Here is a 16,430-nt window from a genome sequence, read left to right as displayed (position 1 = left end):
CTACCCTAAAATTTTATTTTTAGCATCCTGATTATTAGGTGTAGTAAACTGGGGGATGCAAACATTTTCGTAAATTCCACAAATATATATTGCATACATATACATAAGTTTTGAGAAGATTTGTAGCTCAGGGTTGCGGTTCTGGATGTAGGCTTGCTCACTGAGCTGGACGGTTCATTTCCAAACGTTTCGTCACCCTACTAGGTAACTTCAGTGGGCGTCCGGGCGAAGCACTGTTGATAATTCCTGCTTTCTATTTATATGTTTGGGTTTCTTTGCGTTGGTGATGTCATTTCCTGTGGTGACGTCATTCCATGTTCTTTTTCTCAGGGGGTGGTAGATGGGGGCTACCTCGATGTATTTGTTGATAGAAGCTTGGCATTCCAACCGGAACTCTAGGGATTCTCATGCGTGTCTCTGCTTGGCTTGTCCTAGGATGGATGTGTTGTCCCAGTCGAAGTGCTGTCCTTCCTCTTCTGTATGTATGGATACTAGTGAGAGAGGGTCATGTCGTTTTGTGGCTCGCTGATGTTCATGTATCCTGATGGCTAGTTTTCTGCCTGTTTGCCAAATGTAGTGTTTGTTACAGTTCTTGCACAGTATTTTGTAAATAATATTAGTTTTGCTTGTTGAACTTGAAAGACCCTATACAGACAACAAGCAAAACTAATGTTATTTACAAAATGCCGTGCAAGGACTGTAAAAAACACTATATTGCACAACAGCAGAAAACTAGCCACCAGGATACATGATCAACTAGCCACAAAACAACACGACCCACTCTCACTAGTATCTATACATACAGATAAGGAAGGACATCAATTTGACTGGGATAACACATCCATCCTAGGACAAGCCAAACAGAGACATGCACGAGAATCCCTACAAGTATTGCATTCCAACCGGAACTCTATCAACAAATAGATCGAGTAAGACCTCATCTACCACCCCCTGAGAAAAAGAATATGGAAATGACGTCACCACCGGAAATAGCATCACCAACCCAAAGAAACCCAAACATATAAATAGAAAGCAGTAATTATGAACAGTGCTTCGCCTGGAGGCCCACTGAAGAGGTTACCTACAAACCTACATGCATATACTAAAAAAATTACAAGCTCTGTAATGGCGCATGCAAGTTACAAAAGAGTCAAAGCTATAGCCTCTTTAAAACAAAAATGAAAATGCAAAGTCTGAAATTCAGAGATGTGGATCACTTTTAAAACACACTACCTTTGCCCTCAAAAACATTTTGGAGGCAAAAACCATCAGAGTAAGAGAGAACATCTTCCGAACACGTCTGGAAAAGGAGTTACTGTTCAAATCCAATTGCGTCACAACCATAACTTTCAGAACTGAACAGTGGCTTCAGACTATTAAACAACATGATAACAGAGTAGGCTCAATTAGCTAAATATCAGCTTTTATATTCCAGCAATTTATCAGTTAAGATTTTGCTTCAAAAAAAAACTAACTTCTAAAAAAATTACTGGCACAATTTGAAGTGTAATTTGGAATTTATTCTTTAAACTCTCAAAAGTCACCAAACCTTTCACTATAAAATTAAATTGATTTTATTGAGAATGAATTGTAGAAGGAGGAAAAGGAAGACAACTGTTATAACATCTGCATTCTCTCCCTGTAACTGATGGGTCAAAGAACTGCCAATGTACCAAGAATCACAGTAGCAGAACACCTCCAGATCAATTGAAGTCCTAACCTGTTTGATCCTGATTGAGATAGTAGAAATGACATTCAATACTCCTGTACAAATAAGTCCCTGCAAGACTCAATGCAGCCATATTTAATGAGGAAAAACTCCTACCAATGGAAAGGTTTTTTTGTACAGAACTGTTCTCTGAAGCTTGCTGGATAAAAGTAAATACATCTGTATCTAAAGGACTTTTGTTTCTCTAGAACATGATCACAATGCCATACTGTGACATTGACTGCAAATTCGGGACAAGAGACTTCCCTGAGATTCAAATGATGGCCTCCCTGTTCTTTAAAAGTGGAAATCAAAGAATTTTCAAAATGTTAGGGTGTTAGTGCAGTTGCTAATCCCTACAGATCAAGATCGTATCAGATAAATGCTTGATACATGAAACATTATCAGATCTGTGGTAGGATCTGATTCAGGGACTTCCAGGCTAGAAATTAGCCAAATAAAAGCAGTCAGATTCCAGAAAAAGGAAATGATTCCTAACTTGCAAGGTATGTGCAAATAATGGGCAACAGTAAATATGAACGTGGCTGCAATTAATTGCCAGGTTGACTATGCCAATCCAGCCAAGTAACTTATGTGAAGTCAATATGTGAAAAACAGCCTAACTAAAATACTCAATGGTTACTATTGCATGTGTATCTTCATTCAAGTCAGAAAAGATGCAATTGCAAAATCTTTGTTTGAACTCTATTGTTCTTTCCCCAGATGCCTGACTTAATGACTACTTTTAGCTTTTAGTTCAGATTTCCAGTTTCTGCAGCACTTTGCTTTTCAATAGATGCAAGACCTTTTCCCCTTTTACTCCAAACTGTACTCTTACAAAATACAAATCTCAGCCAACTTATTTCGCTGCATCCCTTAATCATCAAGGCAACTTTCTGCGAGGGGCTCATGCATCAAGCTCTACATGTGCCCATTTAGGACGATGAAATGAATATAATGTAATGCATAGTGGATAAAATAAAAACAACTTGTTTATGAACAAGCATGGGCATTCTTGACCTTATCTCCCAAGTAATTACAAGTGCTTTTATTTAACAGGTTAAATGGTCTGTCAGAATTCTTAGTTTCGACTTCCATGGGCAAAATGGTGTAATCAAGGTAGTAGGTGGCTACCAATGCATATATAAATGTAAGAATTAGAAGCAGAAGTAACAGACTCTACTGCTCCCAAATTCAATATGATCACGGTAGATCGTGGGCTTCAGTTCCACTTTTCCACCCATTCCTTACATCACTTGATTCCTTGAGACTAAAAACCTAACCATTTCACTCTTAAATATTTCAATAATGGTGCATTTACAATCCTCACATTACACAACGTATACTCCATCGTTGTCCATTCACTTAATATGTCTATAGCTTTTTGCAGTCCCTATGTCCTCTTCACAGCTTACAACCCCAAGCAGCTTTGTATAGTCAACAAACATAGATACATTATGCTCAGTCTCTTTGTACATGTTAATAATATATTGCAAATAGCTGAGGCCCCAGCAACCCTTACTGCACTAGTCATAGACTGCCAACTTGAAAAATGCCATATTTATCCATTATTTCTGGTTCATGTTCATCAATAAACATTCTGTCCATGCTACTACATTACCCCCACATCCATGAGGTCTTAATTTGTATTCTAAACTTTTGTGAGGCACCTTACTAAATATCTTTGGAAATCCAAGCATACTACTCCAGGCATACAAGGCCAAGTTCTGGAAAATGGGATTAGAATAGTTAAGTGAATATTTTTGACCAGAGCAAACTCGATGGGCTGAAGAGCCTTTTTCTGTGCTGTAGATCTCAATGACTTCATCCATCCTACTAATTACACTTTAAAAAAGACTCCAAATAAAAATCTGTCAAACACTTTCATTTTCATAAAACGTTGCATGATCAGTTTTGATTTTTCTAACTGTTAGTAAGGACCTCCTTTGTAGATTGCAGCAACTTCCCAGGATCTAATGTCAGTCTATAATTCCTGGTTTTCTCTCTACATCATTTCTTGAATCAACTTCTATTTCACTGGGACCAGTTATAGAATTTAGGGAATTTTGGAAAATCTTAACCAGAACATCCACTACCTCTACAGCTCTCTTCTTATAACTTTTGAATGAGGAGGAGTCTTCACTTGGCGTGTTAAGCCTTTGGAATTCTCTGCCACAGAAAGCAGTTCAGGCCAAAATATTGAATGCTTTCAAGAAGGAATTCAACATAGTTCATACATCTAAAAGGATTTAAAGGTATGGAGTGAAAGCCATACTGAGTTGGATGGTCTATCATGATCATACTGAATGGCAGAGCAGGCTCGAATAGCCAAATGGCTGACTCCTGCTCCTATTTTCTATGAACCTATGTAGGCAGTCAGGTCTTGGGATTAGACAGATTTTTATTTCTCAAGTTTCTTCAGTGCCTTTTTTCACTCTGCTATAAAATTCATGTCAAAAACCATACAGCACATTTAAAAAGTTTTGGTCTAAACTTATAGTTTAGTAGCTATGTAGTGTCAGTATGAAAAATTTAGACTTAATTTGTAATTACAGCTTTTGGCTTGACTAATAGCAAGTTAAAATCCCAGCTTCAATCCATGACAGCATTCAAGACTTATAAGCAGCTTTTGAGGGGTTAAACAATAAATTCCAAGTTACACCTTAAATTATGCAAATGGATTTTAAAAGGTAATTGTGATCAGTGGGTATGATAAGTTAATTAGTAGCCTATTCAATCATGAAGGTATCATGTCCATTGCCATCCCGTCATCAAGCAAAGAACGTTATTGAACACTGGCTTACTGGATATGTAATAGACAACAGTACCTCCTCCTTTTCTTCCTAAGCCAGAAATGCTGAGACAAAATTTCAATGCCTCAACAAAATTTGCCAGATCAGCCAAGATTAAGAATAAATCAGGTGCATCCTGGTCTGCATGGCATATCTTTTAGAAAGTAATAGTTAAAAATGTGCAAGTGGAGGAGGAGATACCATTGCTTCAACAGTACATTGTCGCAGCATGCAAGATCAGGCAAAAAGAATTGCAGCATGCAACACTATATATGGAACAGCAAAGGTTAATAACCTGGATGCATAGGACTTGAGAATGTGGGAACAAGGGAAGTATATCAAGTCCTCTCCAGTGTCATTGCAAGTTGAAAACCACTGTTGCAATGTGGTGCAGTGAGAGCGGGGGAAATACATTTTGTCCAACACATACAGGTATCTCCGCAAGAGGCGGCATGTGTAACTGAAAGACAAAGTTAAGGAAAAATGCAGTTAAAGGAGCAATTAATTCTCTCTTTCAGAAAAAGGAACTTGATGCAGTTTTAAAAGGATTGGCATCGCAGTCACAACAACCAGATAAATGATAGATGGAACTGGACAGCGGTTAAACAATATTAGAGTATAATTAAACTGATGACTAAAAATGTAACTTGCAGAAAGTAAAATCTAAGGAAGAAACCACAATTATTTAACTTTATGAACTCAAGAAAGCTTTTATTGCACCTTTCAGATTGATATAAGCTATTTCTTCCATAACAGTAGTAACAGAAATGTCCTCCACCAGAATCCTTGTGGAGATCAAGTTCCCTTTTCAAAGTGGTGACACGCAATCGATAAAAAGCACTATAGGTCTTCAGCAGCCACAGAATTGTACAGCATTATAAAGTGTCACCTCTCAGCCGGACACATCCCTCTCACTATTATCAATCTAGATTACCATTCCGGGATGTAAAAAAAAGCATGCTGGGAATAGCATCGGTTGTGTCAGAAAATGAGGTTTCAACCTTCAGTATAACAACACAAGACCATAAGGATAATACAAAAGGATAATACAATATAAAACAATGTTACAAGCAACCAAGCAATTTGACAACTAACAGGTCAAGTGGAAGTTCTGTTGCATCTGGTCATCCATGGTGATGAGCAGAGACGCAACTAATGGGCAGAAGGAATACACCCATGAAACGTAATACTGATGCCCAGATTGTGGTTATGCAAACAAGGCTTTGAAGTATTTCAAAATATTTTCAGCTAGAAGGGCTTCCTTCTGGAGCATTTCCCAAAACATCTCCATGATCACAAATCTTACTTTTCAGCCTAGCATTTTCCTCTCTGTGCGACTTCAAGTAGTAAATGAGAGCACTGGACAACAAAGGCTACAGACACTGACCATGTTGCAGATACAGTGCAAAACAAAGGTTTCAAAACCTGCCACGTCCTTGCCCAAGATGTTTCAATAGAACTCTAACCCTGACACCTATTGGACAAAGTAGAAAATTCACCAGGTACTCCTGCTCAAACAAAAAGCAGGACAAATCCAATTTGGCCAATTATTGCCTTATCAGCTGTCAGACCTGATAGAAGTTAACAAAACACACATGGATGCTGGTGAAAAATAAGCACGACCGCAATTAGGCAGTAGTGCTGGGGGGGGGGGGGGCGATTTGGAAAAAAATATATATAATTCGAAGATTACCATTTAGTCAGTTGAGGACTGACTCCGAACTGGCTGGCCACAGCCAGTGTACTGTGAGGAGGGAGAAGAAGAGTTCTCTGAGCTGACAGACATTTGACTTCTGGTTTTCTTCGTTGTTTTTGTGTGGTTTTTTTGTTTTTTATTAAAAAAGAAAAAGATATAAACAGGGAACTATCACACAGCAGTGCCCATTGATGAGAAGGACATTGCTTGTCACTGGCCACTTGGGTGTTTCCTTTCTTCCTGGTGGTTAAAAAAAATAGAAGTCAACAAAATTATTAGAGGCATGGATGGAATGGATTGTCTGTCTTTCTCCTAAGGTAGAGATGTTAATTACTAGGGGACATCGGTTTGAAGTAAAAGGGGGCAACGTTTAAAGGAGATGCAAGAGGCACTTTTTTAAAAAAACATAGGAGGTGATAAGTGCTTGGAAATGTACTACCAGACGAGGTGATAAAACAGATACAATAGCAATGATTAAAAGGCATCTTGACTTTGCATAAATATGCAGGAAATAGAGGGATATAGTGTTAAGGTAAGGGATTTTTAGTTTAGAAAGGCACCATGTGTCAGCACAGGATTGATGGGCCCCCAAGGGCTGTACTGTTCTTTGTTTTTTTTTTTAACTCTGTCTATTCTTAATTGTTGTTGCCAAGTGTCCAATTCAAGGATGATGTCTACTCAGGATTTGAACTTTCAGTGACAAAAATAAAACTTGCAGGGGAAGGGTCATTCGACTTGAAATGTTAACTCTGATTTCGCTCCACCAATGCTACCAAACCTGCTGAACTTTCCCAGCAATTTCTATTTCTGTCTCTGATTTGTGGCATTCATAGTTCTCCTGGTTTTTATTTAGTATTGCAACTGTCAGTTGTGGGTCTGCAAATTCTTGACCTGCAGACTTTAAGACATATGAAAGAGCAAATCCCATCAGTTTGCAGGATTTGCTTCTTTGTAATTAATGGAATGAATTATCAATAATGTTATCAAACAGCACTTAGCAGTAACCTGCTTACTGATGGTCAGTTTTGGTTTGTCAACAACTTGGAGTATTGCCTCAAACACAAATACAACAACTGAATTCAAGAGGTGAGATAAGGAAGAGAGAGAGGATCATTCACATTAAGGCAGCATAGAAATAAATGTGGCTTCAAAGAGACCAACACGAACATTAAACAGGCATCAGGGAACATACTTTTGATGACAGATACCTGTATAAATGCTGTTCCGTGTTTGTTGGAGACCAAATGTCAAAGCCTTTAGACATAACTAGAAAAGTTCCTCAATGTTGTGTGCTAAGCCGGACAAGTTCCAGCTGCTTTACCAATGACTGTCTTTCCATAAAAGTCAGAAATGGTACTGTTTGTCGACTACTATAGTGTTGACCTTTATGCATAACTCGTCAGATAATAATGCAGTTCATGGCTGCAAGCAGAAACATCTGGGCAACACTTTGGCTTGGGCTGATAAATGACAATTAATGTAATTACCACACAAGTGGTAGACAATGAACACTTCCATAGAGTCCAGTCACCTCAGTTTGACATTAAATACGAATATATGAAACAGGAGCAGAAATATATCATTCATACCTCATGACTGCTCCATCATTCAATAAGACTTCGACTAATCTATTTGTGTCATACAGCATAGAAACAAACCCTTCAGTTCAACTCAATCAAATTTCCCAAACTAAACTAGCCCCATTTTCCTGAGTTTGGCTCATATCCTTCTAAACATTCCCTATTCAGGTACCTGTTCAAATTCCCATCTAATCCTGTTTACCCTTAATTCCCAACCTATCATGAGTTTATTGACACCGGTCTTAAAACATTCAATGCCCAGACATCCAAACTCTGAAGCAGAGTTCCAAAGTGGCACAACACACAATTTGAAGAGTTTTTCTCATCCTTGACCTTAAAGGGTAATTGTTAATTTTAAAACAGTGCTCCTTGTTCTGGACTGACCTACAAGAGGAAACATCCTATCCACATTAGATACAAAATTGGCTGAGTGGTAGGAAACAGACAGTAATTGTCAATGGGTAATGTTTGGTCTGGAGGCAAGTTTGTAGTGACACTTGCTTTTCCTGATACATAGTAATGATCTGGATTTGATGTGCAGGGGCCAATTTCAAAGTTTGCAGAGGACACTAAACTTGGAAGAATTGTGAACTGTGAAGACAGTTTGCAACTCCAAAATGGACACTGACAAATTGTTGGAATGAAATGATAGGTGCCAGATGAGATTTACTACAGAAAAGAGAGAGGTATGCACTTTGGTCAGAAGAATATTGAAAGACAATCTAAGATAGAGATATAATTTTAAAGGAGGTGCAGAGCAGAAGGACCTGCTTGTATATATGTATTGAACATGGCAGGGCAGGTGGAGAAAACAGTTAACATAGTGTACAGTGTTAGTGGCTTTATTAATGGGGCATGGAATACATAGCAAGGAAGTGATTTTATGCAAGATCCTTATTAAACCTCAGCTGGAGTGCCACTTTATAGGCAAGGCATGAATGCATTGGAGCGAATGGAAAAACTACGTGCAAGAACGGCTCCAGGAATGAGAACCTTCAGTATGAAGATAGTTTGAAGAAGATGGGAGTTCACCTTAGAGAAAAGGCAGCTGAAAAGAGATTTGATATAGGTTTTCAAAATCATGAGTGGGCTCAACAGAGAAGACGGGGAGAAGCTGTTCCCATTCATAAAAGAAATAAGAACAAGAGGGCATAGATTCAAAGTAATGTGCAAACAAAGCAAGAATGATGTAAGAAAAACTTTTTTCACATAGGTTACAGTATGGAATGCACCACTCAGAAATGTGGCAAAGGCAGGTTCAATTGAGACATTCAAGAAGACATTGGATGATTATTTGGATGGACATGGCATGAAGCAAAATGGAGGAAAGACAGGGGATTGGAGCTAGGTAATATAAACGATGCAGGCACAAATCAGCCAAATGGCTTACTTCTGTACAGTAAAACTTCAGTGATTCTTGGCAAGATTATTCAGGATCTTAAACACTTCAATTTCACCCTTGGTCTTCTAAAATTCGGTGGAAACAAGCCCAGCCTGCCCAACCGATCCCCAAGAGACAAGTCACTTCCTCCAGGTGTCAATCTAACAAACTTCACCTCAACTACCTCCAATGCATTTACATCCTTACTTAAACAAGGAGAATAAAGGTGCATACAGTATTTGAGATGTGGTCTCACCAATTCCCTGTATGAGGGGTAAGGTAAAAGACTGGCTGGCAGGAAACAGAGTATGCATAGATGGGTCTTTGGCTGATTGACCAGATGTGATGAGTATAGTCCAAAAGAGGTCAGTTAAAATCACCATAGTCTTATCAGACCATAATGTTGATCCCTCAGTAGTCTATTGGTGGTTTAACCTGAGGGTGAACACATCTCAGGCAAGGGGAAGGGTTGAGGAGAGCCTTTCATGGTAACCTATCTGGTGTGGAAAGTGAACTCATGCTGTTGACATTAGTCTGCATCACGAATGATATCAATACATTTAATCTTGTATTCAATTCCTCACACAATAAAGGATAGCATCACATTAGCCTTCTCAGTTCTGTGCTGCACATGCACACTAACAGTTTGCGACTTGCACAAACAGCTAAATCCCTAAGCACATCAGAATTCTATAGGTAAAAACAATGACTGCAGATGCTGGAAACCAGAGTCTAGATTAGAGCGGTGCTGGAAAAGCACAGCAGTTCAGGCAGCATCCGAGGAGCAGTAAAATCGACATTTTGGGCAAAAGCCCTTCATCAGGAATACAGGCAGAGAGCCTGAAGGGTGGAGAGATAAGTGAGAGGAGGGTGGGGTGGGGAGAAAGTAGCATAGAGTACAATAGGTGAGTGGGGGGAGGGGATGAAGGTGATAGGCCGGGGGTGGGGGGGGTGGGGGTGGGGAGGAGGGTGGAGTGGATAGGTGGAAAAGATAGGCAGGTAGGACAAGTCATGGGGACAGTGCTGAGCTGGAAGTTTGGAACTAGGGTGAGGTGGGGGAAGGGGAAATGAGGAAACTGTTGAAGTCCACATTGATTCGCTGGGGTTGAAGTGTTCTGAGACGGAAGATGAGGCGTTCTTCCTCCAGGCGTCTGGTGGTGAGGGAGCAGCGGTGAGGGAGCAGCGGTGAAGGAGGCCCAGGACCTCCATGTCCTCGGCTGAGTGGGAGGGGGAGTTGAAATGTTGGGCCCCAGGGCGGTGTGGTTGATTGGTGCGGGTGTCCCAGAGATGTTCCCTAAAGCGCTCTGCTAGGAGGCGTCCAGTCTCCCCAATGTAGAGGAGACCGCATCAGGAGCAACGGATACAATCAATGATATTGGTGGATGTGCAAGTAAAACTTTGATGGATGTGGAAGGCTCCTTTAGGGTCTTGGATGGAGGTGAGGGAGGAGTGTGGGTGCAGGTTTTGCAATTCCTGCGGTGGCAGGGTAAGGTGTCAGGATGGGAGGGTGGGTTGTAGGGGGTAGTCACGGTGGAAATGGTCTTTGCGGAAGGCGGAAAGGGGTGGGGAGGGAAATATATCCCTGGTGGTGGGGTCAGTTTGGAGGTGGCGGAAATGTCGGCGGATGATTTGGTTTTTGCGAAGGTTGGTAGGGTGGAAGGTGAGCACCAGGGGCGTTCTGTCCTTGTTACGGTTGGAGTGGTGGGGTCTGAGGGCAGAGGTGCGGGATGTGGCCATTTTCCAACACAGTAATATTCTGCTGGTTTATTCTTTTTGCCCTAATGAACAACTTCATATGTTCCTACATAATATTCCACCTGCCAGATTTTTGCCTATTCAGTAAATCACTATCTACCTGCAACTTTCTTAGGCATTTTTCACAACATACTTTCCAACCTATTTTGGTGTCCAACCTACCACTTCTTCCTCATCTAAGTCACTGATGTAACTTATATAATATTGAGACCACAGTACAGACCCCTGTGGGACTCCACTCATCATATCTGGTCAATAAGACAAAGACCCATTTGTGCACATTCTATTTCCTGCTAGACAATCCTTTATCCATGGTAACCCCCTTCTTTATTAGTTTTTAAGTTTACACAAAAGCTTTTATGTGGAACCTTATCAAATTTCCTTTGAAATTCAGATATAGTGTATCTATAGGCTCCACTTTATTCACAGCACATGTTACTCCTTCAAAGAACTCAAATAAATTAGTCAAAGTTTGGTCATAATTGGTCTATGACAAAAAAATGCTGGGTCTTTCTGATTGCCACAATTTTTTCTAAGTGTGCAGCTATAATCTCTAATGATTTATTCACCATCCTCCCAGTCAAAAAGTATACATTTACTATCTTGTCAGCACTCATCACTTATCACTTCTTATATTTAATTGTAATTTTGCTCAGTTCGTCCTTCTTTTCCAACTCTTGATTTATTGCTATTACGAGAATATTTCTTATTCTTACCTTTCAGAGAACCAACACTCACTTTATTGTTTCGTTTTTTTAATAGCTAAAAAGTTATTGTTCTGTTTTTTCCTTCCTAGCTAGCTTCCTCTAATACTCCAAATTGTTCCTCCTGATAGATATTTTAATCATTCTTTACCGCTCTTTACACTCTGAAAAATCATCTGGTCTGCCACTTGATTTTTCCATGCTTTTCAAGTTTAATGTTTTCCCTAATTTCTTGAGTCAACTACAGATAGTGGGTCCTTCTTTTAGAATTTTTCTTCAAGTTTCCTGAAATATCCCTTAAAAGTTTGTCACTATGTCCCTATTGATTGAAATTTTCACCTAGAATGCCATTTCATGTCAGTGAGCTCAGTTTTCAAGATCAGATAGTTCCCTTTAAATAGATTTAAAGTGTAAGCTTTAGTCCTAATATTCCCCTTTCAAACAAACACAGAATGCTGAAGAAACTCAGGTCTGACAGCATCTGCAGGAAGAGAAACAGAGTAAATGTCTCAAATCCAGTATGTCTCTTTTTCAGAATGTGCAACAGAATTCTTTTTTTATAATTTTTAAAAAATTCAACTGCAAAAGTCAAGAAAATCAACAACATCCAGAACAAAGCACTCTGCTACATTGTCACCTCATCCACTCGTCCAAAATTGACTTGCACATCACTGCTTTACCATGGCTCCAGTGTGTACTGTCTACAGGATGTACTGTGTCAAGTTGACAAGACTTCTTCGATCATGCCTAGCAAGCATAAAATGCTGAAGAATGGCATTTGCCCTATCTCTGATGCTGTGCCCTCAGATCCAAGTCTCTATTACTAGTGAAACAGTCTCTCCATATTCACACTGTCCAGGTGCCTCTGTATTCTAAGTTTCAATGAGATCCCCCATCCTTCTAAACTCCAAGTACAGACCCAGAGTCCACAACTGTTCCTCTTCTAACAAGCCCTTCAACCCCAGGATCTTTCTTGTAAATCTCCACTGGATGCTCTCCAAGGTCAGATATCCTTCCTTAGATACAAGGCCCAAAACTGCTCACATTAGTCCAAGTACAGTTTGACTAGAGCCACATACAACCTTAGCAATAGTATATCCCTGGTCTTGTATTTTAGCCCCCTCTAAATGATGCTAACATTACATTCCTAATTGCCAAATGAACCTGCAGGTTAACCTTAAAAGAATCTTGAACAAGGACTACCAAGTCTTTTTGTGCTTCAGATATTCAAAGCCTTTCTTTTTTACATCTCTTCCTACCAAAGTGCATAACCTCACACTTTCCCACATTCTACTCTATCTGCCGCTTCTTTGGTCACTCTCCTAGCTTGTCCAGCCTCTTTTGCAGCATTCTCACTTCCTCAATCCTACCTGTCCCTCCACGTATCTTTGTGTCATCTGCAAACTTAGCAACAATGTCCTCCATTCCCAAGTCCAGATCATTAATAGATAATGTGAATAGTTGTGGTCCCAACACTTAACCCCACGGAATCCACTAGTCCCTGACTGTCATCCCAAAAAGGCCTCTATCTCCACACACTGTTTTATGCCAGAAGCAAGCCTCTACCCATGTCAGTATCTTGCCCCCAAACACTTGTTATTTAGCAGACTCTTTGTGGCACCTTGTCAAAGGCCTTCCAGAAAATCCAAATAAATCATATCTGCTGGTTCTCCCTTATCTAACCTACTTCTTCCCTCCTCAAAGAATTCTAACGGATTTATAAGGCATGACCTCCCTTTGGGGAGAGGGACAGGAGCAGACGGTATGGGAAAGTATCTAATTTGGGGAGGGGGAATTACAATGCTATTAGGCAAGAATTGGAGTGCCTAAATTCAGAACACGTTCTCAGGAAACTGCAGGAGAGAAATGTGGAGGTTGCTTAGTAAGCACTTGCTGATTGTGCTGGACAGGTTTCTCCCACTGAGGCAAGGAAGGGATTAAAGGTTGAAAGAACCTTGGGTGAGAAGGGATGTGGAACCTGAAGGGTTTTTGCCCAAAACGTTGATTTTACTGCTCCTCGGATGCTACCTGACCTGCTGTGCTTTTCCAGCACCACTCTAATCTTGACTCTAATCTCCAGCATCTGCAGTACCCACCTTCACCTAAGGGATGTGGAACATCTAGTCAAGAGGAAGAAGGAAGCTTACTTAAGGTTGAGGAGGCAAGGATCAGACAGGGTTTTAGAGGATTACAAGGTAAAATCATGAGTGGTATAGATAGGGTTAACGGCAGGTGTCTTTTCCCTCGGATGAGGATTTCAAGACTCGGGGGCATAATTTTAAAGTGACAGGCAAGAGATTTTAAAAAATCAAGGGCAATTTTTTTTTTTTTTACACAGAATAGTTCACATTTGGAATGAATTTCCTGAGGGAGTGATGGATGTGGGCACAGTTGTAATGTTTAAAAGACGCTTAGCTAAGTATATGAATAGGAAAGGTTTAGAAGGATATGGGCCAGGAGCAGGCAATTGGGTCTAGTTTAGTTTTGGATTATGTTTGACATCTACTGTTTGGACCAAAAGGTCTGTTTCTGTGCTGTATGATTCTATGAAGAAAAGAATTAAATCCCAGAGCTGTGGTAAGAATGATGGCCTTTGACATTAAGATTGCATTTAATCAGGTGCGGCATCAAGGTGCCCTAACAAAACTGGAGCCAACAGCAGGAAAAATCTCCACTGGCCGGAATCATACCTGGCACGTGGAAAGACTGTTGCGATGTGGTTGTTAGAGGTCATTCATCTCAGTTCCAGGATATCCTTGCAGGAGCTCCTCAGAGTGCTTTTCAACAAACTATTCAGAGATGTTATTCCACACTTCTGGAGCAGATGCGATTTGAACCTTGGCCTCCTGATCCAGAGGTAGGAACACCACCACTGCTTCACAAGAGCCCTAATTCCTCAGAGTAATGTCATAGCGCTCTTCAGCTGCTTCATCAGTTCCTCCTGTCATAAGGTCACAAGTGGGGATGATTGTACAATGTTCAGCACTAACTGTGACTCATCAGATACTGAAGTAGCCCATGTCCAAATACAGAAAGACCTGGACAATATGCAGGTTTGGACAATTAACATTTGCATCATACAAATGATAGGCAATGACCTTCTCCAATTTAAGATGATCGAATTATCATACCTTGACATTCAAAAGCATTTCAATCTCTGAACCCCCACCATCAACATTCTGGAAGTTACCATTGACCAGAAACCATTCAAATACAGTGGATACAACAGTCAGAGGCGTCACAATGCTGATCTGGTACAAGGTTACTTTGACCTTGAGGTTTTTCTCAGAGAGGGTGTATTTGGTAAGGCTCCGTGTCTAAAGTTCATTAGGGCCTTATTATTTACCCCAACCAATAGTGCTTCAGGCGAAAAGTTGAAAGGTCTTTTGAAAAACTGGTATAATCAAGGGGGTGTGGCCAGCTCTGTAGCTGTGCAGTTCAATTCAGTTTGGGAGTGAGTTGAGTAAGAATCACAGGGGAAATTGGAAGCCTTCTCTCTGTCCTTCTGATTTCAAACTAAGTTGCCTGTGCCATTTTTAACTGTTTGTGCTAAGGGATATGTGTATTGAGACTGCTGCAAGAATTTTTGGAAGAGCATCATTAAGTCAGGTTTGGATGGGATAAGTTATAAGGTATTCTATTTCCTGTTCTTTGTGTTTCACTCCATAATTTTGTAAATAAACTTTGTTTGTTTAAAACTTGGCAGTTGACCCAGCTAACTTACTCCAGGAATAGCTAAACAAATAGCAAAGTTACGGACTGGGCTATCTGCTTAAAAACGTTTTGAGGGGTCTTGCCTAGTCCATAACAGAAGCTATAAAATGCTGCAGAGCAAGAAGCTAACTCCTAACTCCTCAAAGGCTGACCACTATTTCCAAGGCTCAAGTCAGGAGTGTGATGGAATACTTTCAATTTGCCTGGATGAGTGCTGCTCCAACAACAGCAGGGACAAGAAATTTGATGCCATTCAGAACAAAACAGCCCATTTGATTGGCAAGGTTCAAGGAGACAGCTCACCATATTTTAAAGGGCAATAAATGCTGGTGCAGTCAGTAACATTCACATCTCATTAGCAAATATTTAAAAATTCCACCCACAATGTTTGAGCTGCACATTTTACTTTATTTACCTTGTGCTTGTTCACCTGTGGTTTAAGTAGCAATCCATAGATTATTTCCTTGGATGTCTGCTTTGTAATTTAGCTATTAACTGTAACACCTCATTTCTAATCCTGTCAATGTCATTGGTACTAACATGGATGTCAACTACTGAAATACACCCCTCCCGTCCCTCTCCACCGTCAAGGAGATGCCCTCAACCCTGGCACTGGGCATGCAACATACCCTTTGGTATTCCCATTCTGGAGACCATCTATCCCCCTAATTATACCATCACCTATCACAACTACATTCCTACTTCTTTCCCCATGTGAATAGCTCCCTCTACCAAGGTACTGTGGTCAGTTGGTTCATTCTCCCTGCAGTCTCCACAATCATCTGCAGGATCGCAGGATCTTCATTACTGTTAAACAAGGGAGGCAATGGCCTAGTGGTATTATCGCTAGACGGTTAATCTAGCAACGCAGGTAATGTTCTGAGGACCCAAATTCAAATCCTGTCATGGCAGATTGTGTAATGTGAACTCCGTAAAATCGGGAAGAAAGAGTCTAATGACGACTGTGAATCAATTATCGATTGTTCAAAAAATCCATCTGGTTCACTAATGTCCTTTGCGAAGGAGTCTGCTGGCTTACATTTGGCTCCAGACCCAGAGCAATATGGTTGATTCTTAACTGCCCTCTGAACAATAAATGC

The 16,430-nt window shown here is 40.3% G+C and overlaps 1 protein-coding gene across 4 annotated transcripts in view; it reads right to left on the bottom strand.

The window, feature by feature from the left end:
* Positions 1 to 16,430, bottom strand: part of dym (dymeclin) — a 548,842-nt gene that overhangs the window by 281,766 nt on the left and 250,646 nt on the right. For 3 of the 4 annotated variants that reach the window (XM_043718287.2, XM_087990764.1, XM_043718196.2), the window contains one exon: positions 4,796 to 4,960. The exons of the other annotated variant lie outside the window; for it this stretch is intronic. In XM_043718287.2, the coding sequence (XP_043574222.1) occupies positions 4,796 to 4,960 (165 nt within the window). The remainder of the gene's footprint in view (positions 1 to 4,795; positions 4,961 to 16,430) is intronic. 4 annotated transcript variants of the gene reach the window in all.

The sequence above is a fragment of the Chiloscyllium plagiosum genome, unplaced genomic scaffold (genome assembly GCF_037043375.1).
Source record: "Chiloscyllium plagiosum isolate Xiang-an unplaced genomic scaffold, Cpla_swu_hap1 HiC_scaffold_1, whole genome shotgun sequence".
Taxonomy (NCBI): Eukaryota; Metazoa; Chordata; class Chondrichthyes; order Orectolobiformes; family Hemiscylliidae; genus Chiloscyllium; species Chiloscyllium plagiosum.
This window is presented reverse-complemented; position numbering and strand designations above follow the sequence as displayed.